Consider the following 13026-nt stretch of genomic DNA (forward strand, 5'->3'; position numbering starts at 1 on the left):
ACAGAATATTGCCTCTGGCAATGTGTTAACATATGTTTACAAATATGTTAACACGTGTGTGACCTTTATTCTTCAGACTGTGATTCCCCACAAAGAAAACCATCAAATCCTCAAGTCTCTTGAAGTAAAATTTGGACTGAACATGACGAAGTAAGTTCCTACATTGGGCATTTCTTGCATTGGATTATCGAGTTTGCTCTCGGTTCTTTATCGTATTGTGTGTTTTGTGGTGCAGGAACTTTACGGTGAACTGGCTGCTGTGTCAGGAGTCGTTCCAGCCGCCATCCCAGGACTACCTCTTACGCCTCACGCAGTCTTCGCTTTTACCTTTTTACAGCCTGGTCTTAATAATTTGCCTCTTTTCCATATCCCAAGGAATATTCCGAAGGTTTCGGTAAGTAGTACCGCCTTCTAAACACTTCTAACATTACGATTGGATGCCTTGACTCTACCGCGGATGTCGTTCTTACATCTAGCGGTGAGCCAGTCAGTTATCATATCACTCCCGAGGAAGGTCGTGTCGGGGAAAGGCCAGAGGTCATCTATCACGTCATCCAAAGTCTTATCCTTGGGTTTCTGGCCATGACCTTTGAGGGGTAAGAATTTTTCTTTTTTGTTTGCTTCATAAAACCAATTTTAAAATATAAAATACAATTTAAAATAATAAAATATATCATGCTGACCTTATTGGTCCTCGGTTACTCACGTTTCTGCCCAGATATCGGCTGAATATTACCTACACTATGTTTGTTTTAGAATGAAGTATCTGTGGACACCTTATGTCTGTGTTCTCGCTGCCTTTGGTGTTTGTTCTCCAGAACTTTGGATCACACTTTTCAAGTGGATTCGACTGAAAACTGTACATCCAGTTGTGCTGGTGAGCATGCAGTGTTTTCTATACTATATAAAAGTATAGTCAGATGTATCATGATCTTATTTCTTTGGGATCCCAGACCACTCCCCTGACTAGTTCTCTGGGGTCACTGGCCACTCCCCTGACTAGTTCTCTGGGGTCCCTGGCCACTCCCCTGACTAGTTCTCTGGGGTCGCTGGCCACTCCCCTGACTAGTTCTCTGGGGTCCCTGACTAGTTCTCTGGGGTCCCAGGCCACTCCCCTGACTAGTTCTCTGGGGTCCCAGGCCACTCCCCTGACTAGTTCTCTGGGGTCCCAGGCCACTCCCCTGACTAGTTCTCTGGGGTCCCAGGCCACTCCCCTGACTAGTTCTCTGGGGTCCCAGGCCACTCCCCTGACTAGTTCTCTGGGGTCTCAGGCCACACCCCTGACTAGATCTCTGGGGTCCCAGGCTACACCCCTGACTAGTTCTCTGGGGTCCCAGGCTACACCCCTGACTAGTTCTCTGGGGTCCCAGGCCGCTCCCCTGACTAGTTCTCTGGGGTCCCAGGCCACTCCCCTGACTAGTTCTCTGGGGTCCCAGGCCACTCCCCTGAATAGTTCTCTGGGTCCCAGGCCACACCCCTGACTAGTTCTCTGGGGTCCCAGGCCACACCCCTGACTAGTTCTCTGGGGTCCCAGGCTACACCCCTGACTAGTTCTCTGGGGGCCCAGGCCACTCCCCTGACTAGTTCTCTGGGGTCCCCGACCACTCCCATGACTAGTTCTCTGGGGTCCCGACCACTCCCATGACTAGTTCTCTGGGGTCCCGACCACTCCCATGACTAGTTCTCTGGGGTCCCAGGCCACTCCCCTGACTAGTTCTCTGGGGTCCCAGGCCACTCCCCTGACTAGTTCTCTGGGGTCCCCGGCCACTCCCTTGACTAGTTCTCTGGGGTCCCCGGCCACTCCCCTGACTAGTTCTCTGGGGTCCCTGACTAGTTCTCTGGGGTCCCAGGCCACTCCCCTGACTAGTTCTCTGGGGTCCCAGGCCACTCCCCTGACTAGTTCTCTGGGGTCCCAGGCCACTCCCCTGACTAGTTCTCTGGGGTCCCCGGCCACTCCCTTGACTAGTTCTCTGGGGTCCCTGGCCACTCCCCTGACTAGTTCTCTTGGGTCCATGGCCACTCCCCTGACTAGTTCTCTGGGGTCCCAGACCACTCCCTTGACTAGTTCTCTGGGGTCCCCGGCCACTCCCTTGACTAGTTCTCTGGGGTCCCAGGCCACTCCCCTGACTAGTTCTCTGGGGGCCCAGGCCACTCCCCTGACTAGTTCTCTGGGGTCCCCGACCACTCCCATGACTAGTTCTCTGGGGTCCCAGGCCACTCCCCTGACTAGTTCTCTGGGGTCCCCGGCCACTCCCTTGACTAGTTCTCTGGGGTTCCTGGCCACTCCCCTGACTAGTTCTCTTGGGTCCCTGGCCACTCCCCTGACTAGTTCTCTGGGGTCCCAGACCACTCCCCTGACTGATTCTCTGGCAGGGGCGTAATTTGATGGGGATGCAAAGGTTGCGGTCGCACCAGGGCCCAAGAGATTTGGGGGGCCCTTATGGTGTCACTTTCCCATATGAGAAGACTATTACTATAAACCATACATTATAGTCGGGGCCTGGCACAAACTTTGCACTGGGGCCCATCAGCTTCAAGTTGCACTACTGTTCTCTGGGGTCCCAGACCACTCCCCTGACTCTTTTTCATGTTTTTGGTTTGGTCCTGAAACCGATGGCTAAAACTATTAATATTTAAGCACAAAAAAAAAACTCAACGTATGTCTTTGTATCTAAATTACAAAATACATTGTACAATAAAGTCTTGAGATTAACTTCAGAAGGAATCCTTCTCCTTACATTCTGTTACAGGCTTTTGTGTTGAGCGCTGCGGTCCCCACCGTGATCGGCTTCAGCTTATGGAGAGAGGTAGGGAAGTCCTGTAAGGGTTAATGATTCTCTTTGTTAATAAAAGGGTTCTCCTAATAAGGACCTGCAGTGCATCTAATCACCAAGACCCGGTATTGGGACACAATGGGGCAGATTTATCAAGCTGTCTGAAAGTCAGAATATTTCCAGTTGCCCATGGCAACCAATCACAGCTCAGCTTTCATTTCACCAGTGCTCATGAATATTTTAAAGGGGAGCTGTGATTGGTTGCCATGGGCAATTGGAAATATTCTGACTTTCAGACTGCTTGATAAATCTGCCCCAATGTTATCAACCACAAAGTTTGGCTCTGCTGTGAATCTGCTGGATGTTGGTGCACATGGTCCGCCATGCTGCCTCGCACACTGGATTCCGAGCACAGCAGGGTTAGGCGTCTCTTACCGATGCTATAGACTTTGATTTTGTGTCTGTGCTGGTAAATATGCTCTATGCAGTCCATTAGGAAATAAGCAGTAACATGGGCAGATCATACAACTAGCGCCATGGGGTGCAGCTGGCAAGTTCTTACACCTACCCCCGGTGATTCTGTGTAGCAGCTTCCTTCTCCTGGTGTTTGGGATCGCAGTAGGATCATAGGCTTCTTACTATTTTCTATGCTCTGCAGTTTTTACCCAGGATAGTCGATGAATTGTCAGAACTGGAGGAGCACTATGAGTCCGACACGGTGGAGCTCATGAACTGGATAAAGTAAGTACCGGCTGATGATGTGTTTTATATATACGCATATCCCCGCTATCTCACGGGTGGCCTCTGCACTGTGGGACTCCGACTGATCATAAAAATGGGGATCAAGTAAATGGAATTTCTTTTATTTCTATGAGACTCTTCAGTAGGTCTATAGAAATGAATGAAGTGGATACAGACATCTGCTGATCAGATATACATGATTCTCAGTATTGTGATCAGGGGGGACCCAGCAGTTGGATGCCCACCAATCAGACAGCTGTTCCCTATTCCGCGATGGAGGATAACCTGGAATACCCCTTAACTCCAAAAAGTGAAGGTGCACAGGAATCTGACCCTGCTGTAACCGTATTAAAGGAAATCTACCATCGGAAATCTACTTTCTGAAGTAGTTCCCAATGTAGATTCCCCCTCCCTGCACCATCCCCAACCCGTTTTTACGTAAATCTTGGATACAGCCTTTGCAAAAATAAACTTTATTCCTTCTTTATGCAAATGTTTATATGTAAAGTGCTATGGAATATGATGGCACTATATAAATAAATATGATTATTATTATTTACAGGGGCTACTAGGGGCTTGGAGTAGTCTTTAAGAACTCCAGGTGGCAAAAGCTATACCACACCTCCAGTAGTCCCTTCAGATCCACCTACTCCCTCAGCTTTTTCATTCAGGCTCGTCTCTGGCAGCATGCAAGCTCTGCTTATGAGCGTTCCCCTGCTGCCGGCACATCACGACAGACAAATAGGAGCTACTGTGCATGCGCAGAGCTCGCATGCGGCCAAAGAGGAGCTTGAATTATAAAAGCTGAGCGGGTAGGCGGATCTGAAGAGGCTACTGGGTGCATAGAGTAGCCTTCATCCCCGGAGCTTTCAGAGACTACTCCACACCCCCAGTAGCCCCTGTAATTAATTTGCATAAAGAAGGAATAAAGTTTGTTTGAGCAAAGGCTGTATACAAGATTTACATAAAAATGGTTTGGGGATGGTGCAGGGAGGGGGAATCTACATTGGGATCTACTTCAGAAAGTAGATTCCTGATGGTAGATGGAAGGGTCTATAATCGCCTGTCATCATATCTTCCCTAATCATTGCCCAGTGTTATCTTAACTCACTCGTTTGACATGGATCACATCCTTAAAGGAAATCTACCATCAAAATCCAGAATAAAATGATTTTAGAAGGCAGGAGGCCATGGATAACAAATATAAGAAGATTTCCACAGTCCCGGTGCCTGGATCTATGAGTAAGTGTCCCTGGTTTATCATGATGGATTTTGATGGTAGTGTTTCTTCAACATAAGAAGATAAATTCTGCAAATATACATAAATTGATATAGGGACAATATTGAGTTCCCACAATGCACTGCTCTAGGAGACATTCATCAATGTAAGGAGGCTTGTGCTGATATATTACATAATTAATAACCCAGCCATTCTGTATATAACATACATGACTCTTGTATCTCTCCCCAGGAGTCAGGCTCCTCTCACTGCAGTGTTTGCTGGCAGCCCGCAGCTGATGGGAGCGATAAAACTATGCACTGGATGGATGGTGACCAGCCTACCCGTGTACAACGATGAAGACCTGATGCGGAGGAATGAAAATGTAATTTATTTGGGGTTGTCTTATCTGTACAAACTATAGAACCTGATAGGAAACCTCCCACACACCATGAATGACAGACCATAGACCCTCACATGGGACCCTCCCCATAACTAAGAGCTGCTCAATCATGGTGGCTGCCATATACTAATACATTTCTTCTGCAGGGTTAGTGTTAGGCTGTTGGCCAAAGTTCACATTACAATATGAATATACGTCTTTAGTTGAATTCATTAGAGGGATTGTCCAATTTCAGCAAATGGTTTATATTGTTTGTGTAATAGTGATAGGAATTACGGCTTTTCTCAGTGAGCTGGATCATTAGGCTCCACTCACTAAGAAGTGCCGGCTCTTCTGGCTCCTGAACGACTCCCTATTAAATATAAATAGGGAACCTCAAGCCAGTAACTCGCCCCACACCACTTTTAACCTGATATTATCGCGTTTAAAGGCGACGTTTTGATCCGATTAGGGACAGGGTTAGGGGAGCTATCGGCAGACTGCGGGGAGCCAACTCCCATCATTCATGCGACAGAGCCGTCTCTGTGTGAACGACCCATCACTATTGTGTAATGAAATTTTTCTAATATTTTTCCTCTCTGGATGTTACTTTAGGCTGCAATGATCAGCTGTACGGTGTCTGTAATGAACCTGTATTGATAATCCTTGGTCCCATTACAGCAAAATATTTTTGAAAATCCAATTGTCACAGGGACAAAAAAAAATTGTCTGGGGTTACAATTATAAAATATACGGTCCTGACTTACCGTGTATACAAATTCAACTTACGGTAAGTACAAACCTAAAGAAGCTATTTTGTATGTAACCCGGGGACTGCCTGTATATAACTTTTCATTACACAAATCACACCAAGGATCTGGTCCAGGCGACACAGTCTTGTGCATGAGGGCTTAATGAAAACAACAATTGAAATCTTGCTACAATAGAGCAGCAACAGAAATCTCTGTACAGAATATAATATGGATTTCAGAATGTCTAAACATGTTTAAAAGTTGTATTATTATTAGTTTTAAGTTAAATGATGTAAGGATTAGTTGTGTCTCTGTACGACGTATTAAGCCACGAGGTCATCAAATAACCGCTCACACTCGGGATTGCCAAATTCGCATTTTCCCGACGTGTTACCAGAATATTTCCGATTTGCGGCGATTTTCCCTGAATTGCTCTGGGATTTTGGCGCACGCGATCGGTTTGTGCCGCATCAGCGCTAGCATGCACGCAACGGAAATCTGGGGCATGGCCGAACGATAACCCGAAGGATTCGGAAAAACCGCCGCATTTTTAAAAAAAAATTGGTCGCACGGGCCATACTCACATGCACCTCGGCGGACATCGGCGCAGCAGCAACACCTGGTGGACATCGGGCGCAGGACCTTCATGAATCGCTGGAAGACCCGAACGCTTGTCTGAGAAGCCGCCGCTGGAACGTGAATGGACCGGGTAAGTAAATGTGCCCCAATGTATTTCCTCATTTGTCCACTGGAGGGAGTAACATTAATGCTTGGAGTCCTGATCCCACGGGAAATGAATACATGTGCCTCAGTCTAATGATCCCTAATACAGCGAATGTCTGTGTGTGACCCGTGTTATATCTACATTACGAGAATAGAAAGTCGTGTCTGTACTTATAATAAAGAATCTATATGTGGTTAAATATCCATTTCCTACCTTCCAGATGTATCAGATCTATAGCATGCGGTCAGCAGAGGACATCTACAAGATACTTACCTCGTATAAAGCCAGCTACGTGGTGATCGAAGACTCCATCTGCAACGAGGTGGCGGGAATGAATGGCTGCAGAGTGAAAGATTTGCTGGATATAGCAAATGACCATGTAAGTTCCTGATAGTAAGGGCTATAAGCTACTGCGTCTCTACTGTCACGTACGCACGTGACGCTATACGTCAGATGATGATTGAGCATAACAAGTCACTATGATTCAACACTGAGAGCCCAGCAGAGCCACATTGGGGCAGATTTACTTACCCAGTCCTGTCGAGATCCCCGCTGTGCGTTGTACGACGAGGATTCGGAGCTGCCGTGATTCACTAAGATCGTGCGTCCAATTTCCTTCATGTGTTGCTTCTCCGCTCAGGTCCGCCGGGGTTCACCTTCTTCTTCCTGGTGTAAGTGAGTGCTTGATCTTGCGACACAATTTCTTTTTTAAATTCTGTGGTTTGTCCCAATCAGTCAGGTTGTCCAATGGCCACGGCCCCCGATTTCTGTCGCATGCAGGCCGGCGCCTGCACCACAATCCGATCGCGTGCCCCCAAAAACCCGGTGAAATTCGGCGCAAAAAAAGGAAATATTCGGGAATCCCGACAGAATTGCAGTCTGCGGACCCTTAGTAAATGTGCCCCATTATGTCCAGGAAATACGTCCATTATGTGAAGTTTGCCCCTACCCAATCATGACCATCTGAAAGTGTCCTATAATAATGTATATTTATATAGCGCCATCATATTCCATAGCGCTTTACAAATCATAGGGGAGATATACAGGTAAAATAAGACATTACACAGTACAGTACAGCCAATAGCTTAGTAAAGGGGATGAGCAGGATCCCCCGGTGTTATACAATAATATAAGTGTTGTACTCCCGTTGCTGTTACACTGTGCGGTTATGCCCATCACTGCTGGTCTCTCTTTGTATACAGTGACATCACATAGACAGTGCACACCCGATACAACGTAATACAGGCTTTTACGGATTTGTGCGTTGTCAATGTCGCTTCAGCCCTGTACCTCTGTATACAAAAACAGACCAGAGCACTGCAGAGCATCCATGTTATTTTTATACCCCCTGGGGCCCATAGTAAAAAAATGAATCCCAGGCAACTACCTTTAAGGAAATCGAACATCAAAATTCATTGTGATTAACCAGAAACACTTCCTCATAGATCCGGGCACCGTAATGGTGGTAATCTTATATTTGTAATTTGTGGCTTCTAAAATAATCTTTTTTTAATAATGATAATAAGCCAGAAGGAGGATGTTGCACGAGCCACTCTGTGCTGTAGCTTCACAGGCTGTTACACTGTGCATGGGCACTTTTCCTCTCCCACGGTGTGAGATTACATTACACAGAGGAAGGGGGGATTTCTGGAGGGGGAGACAATGTAACAGCCTGTGAAGCACTGGCAACACTCCCCAGAAGTCATCTGATCAGAAAAGAAGGAGGCCATGGATAACAAATGATAAGTAGATGACCACAGTCACGCGCCTGGATCGATGAGTAAGTTTATCATGATGGATTTTGATGGTAGATTTCCTTTAATACTTTATACTATCCATACAGAAAACAGCTCTAGTCTCTGTGTAGTGGCTAACCCTAAGAACTGCAGCTCACCTCCCATACAAGGTAATGGATCTAGGCTGCAGTAACATGGCTGAGCTACTACCCAGAAAACATCATCTACAGAGCAATGATAGCCCTGAGGTTTGGACTGATCTGATATTGATGACCCATTCTGTGGCACCAGTACCAGTCACTCCTCTCCATACAGGTTGGAACCTTTCAGCAGCCTATTTTATTTGTTTATTTGTCCCCTCACACATCTGTCCCGTATTCCGGCAGGTGGTGACCGAAAAGGGGGACGTCTTCGCCTACTCCAAATACGGACGATTCTGCCATGAAATCAAGATGAACTACTCTCCGTACGTGAACTATTTCACCCGGGTGTTTTGGAACAGGTCGTACTTTGTATACAAGATCAACTCCATCATATCTTTCCAGTACTGAGCCCCGGACATGGGTGATACCGGCACTGCGCCAATCTTCTCTTCCTGATGATGGGATATACGAGCAGCCTTGCCTGTACTACGGGCCACCGAGGAGCACAGGGTTTAGAGCAGGGTCATCCTGAAAGGTCATAACCCAGAAGAATCCAAAGACGGCGCTGGTCTAGTTCATTATCTCTGCACATCAGCTTTAACTTATGCAAAGAACTTTTTAATTTTCCTTTTAATTTTACATTTTTTTTTTTTTGTTCTTTTAATGTGTTAGAATGTGTTTTACATTGTGTGGATGGCGCTATGAACGTGTACACAACAGTGTTGTCTGCTCCTTGTCTGTGCCACTGAAAACCGATAAAACTTAGTGAATCTTTTGTCGTCATCTATCCTGATGTCCACACCAATATTCATGTGACCGTTCATGTCCAAAGTTTGCATGGGTCCTAACGGTGTTGTTACACCACTGTCCACCATACATTATTAAACACAATAAGTAAATCTCAGAGGGATATAATCTGCTACCAGAAAGTAGTCAACTCCCAGGGGAGCAACAAGGAGTCCAACATGATTGCTATTCTTTACACAAACAACGGTTCTGGTCAGAACCACAGGCTGAAGGGTGAATAGGTAAGTGATGCTTAAAGGGGTTGTCTAGGGTTTGAAAAATGTGGCTGCTTTTTTCCACAAACAATATACGTGCTTGGTGTTGAATGTAATCTCCATTCATCTCTATACAGCTGAGCTGCTGTACCGGCACAGACCATGGCCAGGTGTGGCACTGCACAGACACCCCTTAAATTTAAGATTTTTTTTCTCACTCTCTTGAAACCCTGTCAAGAGATAATAGACTTTCAGAATCCCCCACTAGATAAAGTATGGCCCCTATAAAAAAAAAAAAAAAAAAAAACATCTGCCAAAATTCCGTTATTAAAAACTTTTTCTATAGTGGGGAATTTTTTTTAACTTATATTAGAAAATAACTTTGTTTAAATGAAAGTTCTCTTTTCTGATGCAGAGCTCTAAATCCCCTACGAAATCAAAATTTTAAAACATAACATTGCAGCTTCCACTAGAGGGAGCTCAGGAGCTTAATGCATACAGCTGTAACCTTGCTCCCTCTTGTGCTGACTGTGAGAATTGCATCTCTATTTTACAAAAGCAGACCTTGGCCTGGCCAGTGTAGTGTTTATACATTGCACCCAAGATGTCATTGTGTGGAATGGGGGACATTTTCTTAGTAATTTCCTGGTCATCCCTTTTAAAGGGGAACTTGAGGCATATTATAAAATAGGATTTTTGCTAGACATCAAACATTTTAAGATGAAAACATTAGTTTGCCGCTGTATAGCATCTGATCATTCCTTACAATGTGCCAGTAGCACTTTATAATGCATGATCAACAAAATAGTAGGATCAATCAGACATCCTAGGGTTAAAGTACCCTAAAGGGTCTGAAAATTGTAAAGAAAATAAAAGTTAATTAAACTTAAAAAAAATAAAACTTCAAATTACTCCCTTTCCCTAGAACTGATATATAGATAAACAGTAAAAAATCATAAACACTTTAGGGATAATTTAAGAATTTTTTGGTACAAAAGGTTTTAATTTTTCTAAATGTATGAAAACATTATAAAACCTATATACGTTTGGTATCCCCGTGATCACACCGACCCAAAGAATAAAGTAGACATGTCATTTGTGGCGCAAAATCCTTAACCCCTTATCACCGACACTAGTTTTCAGCTCAATGACCAGACTCGATTTTTCAAATCTGACATGTCTCACGATAATCGGTTATAACTTCGGAACGCTTTAACATATCCTGGTGATTTTCAGAATGTTTTCTCGTGACACATTGTACTTCATGTTAGTTATAAAATTTAAGTGATAAGTTTTGCGTTTCGTTCTGAAAAAAAGTGAAAATTTGGCAAAAGTTTGTAAAAATTCTTCATTTTCCAAGTTTGAAATGTTCTGGTTTCCAGACAGGAAGTAAAACTACCCAAAAAGTTTGATAATTAACATTTACAGAATATCTGCTTTATGTTGGGATATTTTATGCTTCCGGTCATTTTTCTAGGATGTTATGAGGTGCAGAACTTTAGGTGCGATTTTTCTTATTTTCATGAAAATTGCCATAACTCACATTTTGAGGGACAACTCAGCTTCCAAGTGACTTTGAGAGGCCTAAATAATAGTAAAACCTCATAAATTACCCCACTATAGAAACTTCACCCCTCAACATATGTAAAACAACTTCTATTAAGTCTATTAACCCTTTAAGTGTTTCACATGGGTTAAAAAATATGGACCTGCGATTTAGAAACTATGGAATTTTTTTGGAAATACATTCATTTAGGCCAAAACTGACATTTTCAGAATAAATTAAATGATGAAACGCACTGCAACGCTTGATGCCCAATTCCTCCCGAGTGTACTGATACCCCATATGTGGTGGTGACTGCTGTACGGGCTCACGGCCGAGCATAGAATGAATGGAGGCGCCATTCACAGCAGATTTGTATTGTCACATTGTACGACCTATAAATTTTTATTTTTTTTGGTAATGCGATCATATGAGGGCTTATTTTTTATGGGATGAGATACAATGTATAAATAATTTATTTTGGGAGTCTAAAGCTTATTCATGAGATTTTATTAACTATTTCAAGGGGGACACAAACAGAATCATCAATTTTTATTTTGGATTGTGAGCATTTCCCACCCCCCCCCCCCCCCGCTCACCGTAACGTAAAAATAATATTTTATCTTTATTCTCTGGTTCACTACGATTGCGGTGATACCTCATTTATATAGTTTTTCTTATTTTGCTCAATTTTCCTGAGCAAAACCAATATTGGAGAAAATCGCATTGTTTTTACTATTGACAACTTTTCAGGGCCATAACTTCTGTATTTTTCTGTTGTCAGATCTGGTTGAGGGCTTATTTTTTGCGAAAACAGTTGTTCTTTTCAGTCGTATCATATTAGGTAACGTAACTTTTTTTGATCACTTTTTAGAACATTTTTTGTGATGGTGTTTGATGAAAAATTGTATATTATGGGAAGTTTTTCGAGTTTTTTTTTTACGTAGTTCACCGAGCGGGTTCAATATTGATTTAGATTTATTGTACAGATTAATACGGACGCGGTGATAGCAAATATGTACGTGTTTTGTGTTTTATATACTTTATTTGCATTTTATGTGTTACTGGGGAGATTATGGGACTTTTATTTTATTTATTTATTTAATTATATTATAAAAAGATTTAATTTTTTTTTTTTTTTACTTTTTTACATTTTCTACTTCTTGGCTTGAATAAGCGATCAGTGCATAGTGTGCAGTGTATAGTGTAAGTAACTGAGCATGCTGCGCTTGCTCAGTTACTTACTGCCGGGTCCTGCCAGGAAGAAGAGGAGCCGACAGCCCCGGGTCACTCGTCGGAACCCGGGGCAGCGGCAGGAGGGATCGGATCCCCCGGTAAGCACACCGGGGGGGTCCGATCCACGGGGGACACACTTGCACGCCGAGGTCATGCTTGACCGCGGCGTGCAAGGGGTTAAACACCCGGGATCGGAGTTTTTCCGATCCCGGGTGTTAGTGCCGGGTCTGGGCTGTGATATCACAGCCCGACACCGGCACCAGCGAGACCCGGTGTCCCGAAAACTTCTTCTGATGCGCCGCCGTAGAAAGGCGTCGCATCAGAAGAAGTACCCTTAATGACCGCCGTAAAAACCCGATAGGGCGGTCATTAAGGGGTTAAAATCCAAGCCTGCAAGAAAATGGCGCAAATGTGTTTTTTTTCACCAATTTCACTGCATTTTTCCCCCACTTCCACGGCATGGAATATTGAATACCATGTTATGAAGTGTAATTTGTTACGCAGAAAACAAGCCATCACACAGCTCTGTACATGGAAAAATTAAAAAAGTTATAGATTTCTGAAGGTGGGGAGTGAAAAATTTTAATGGAAAAAAAACAAAAAAGAGTTTGGTCATTAAGGGGTTAAATAAACTTTTTTAAATTATGCTAATGAGTCATAAGCACTCTGGGGGTATAACCAGAACCCTTCCATGCTGCAGCTTCACCGGCTGTTACACTGTGCAGAACCCTTCCTCTCCCACTGTGTAAGATTACAGAAGGCCGATGGAGAGTGA

The 13026-nt window shown here is 44.1% G+C and overlaps 1 protein-coding gene across 1 annotated transcript in view; it reads left to right on the top strand.

Annotated features, from left to right (window-relative positions):
* Positions 1 to 9246, top strand: part of DPY19L4 (dpy-19 like 4) — a 28005-nt gene extending 18759 nt beyond the window's left edge. Inside the window, exons 12-20 of the mRNA XM_072151441.1 lie at positions 77 to 150; positions 236 to 394; positions 477 to 596; positions 757 to 877; positions 2751 to 2807; positions 3433 to 3515; positions 4987 to 5119; positions 6813 to 6971; positions 8715 to 9246. Of these exons, the coding sequence (XP_072007542.1) occupies positions 77 to 150; positions 236 to 394; positions 477 to 596; positions 757 to 877; positions 2751 to 2807; positions 3433 to 3515; positions 4987 to 5119; positions 6813 to 6971; positions 8715 to 8879 (1071 nt within the window). The 3' untranslated portion in view covers positions 8880 to 9246. The remainder of the gene's footprint in view (positions 1 to 76; positions 151 to 235; positions 395 to 476; positions 597 to 756; positions 878 to 2750; positions 2808 to 3432; positions 3516 to 4986; positions 5120 to 6812; positions 6972 to 8714) is intronic.
* Positions 9247 to 13026: the final 3780 nt, after the last annotated feature.

This window comes from Engystomops pustulosus, chromosome 5 (genome assembly GCF_040894005.1).
Source record: "Engystomops pustulosus chromosome 5, aEngPut4.maternal, whole genome shotgun sequence".
Classification (NCBI taxonomy): domain Eukaryota; kingdom Metazoa; phylum Chordata; class Amphibia; order Anura; family Leptodactylidae; genus Engystomops; species Engystomops pustulosus.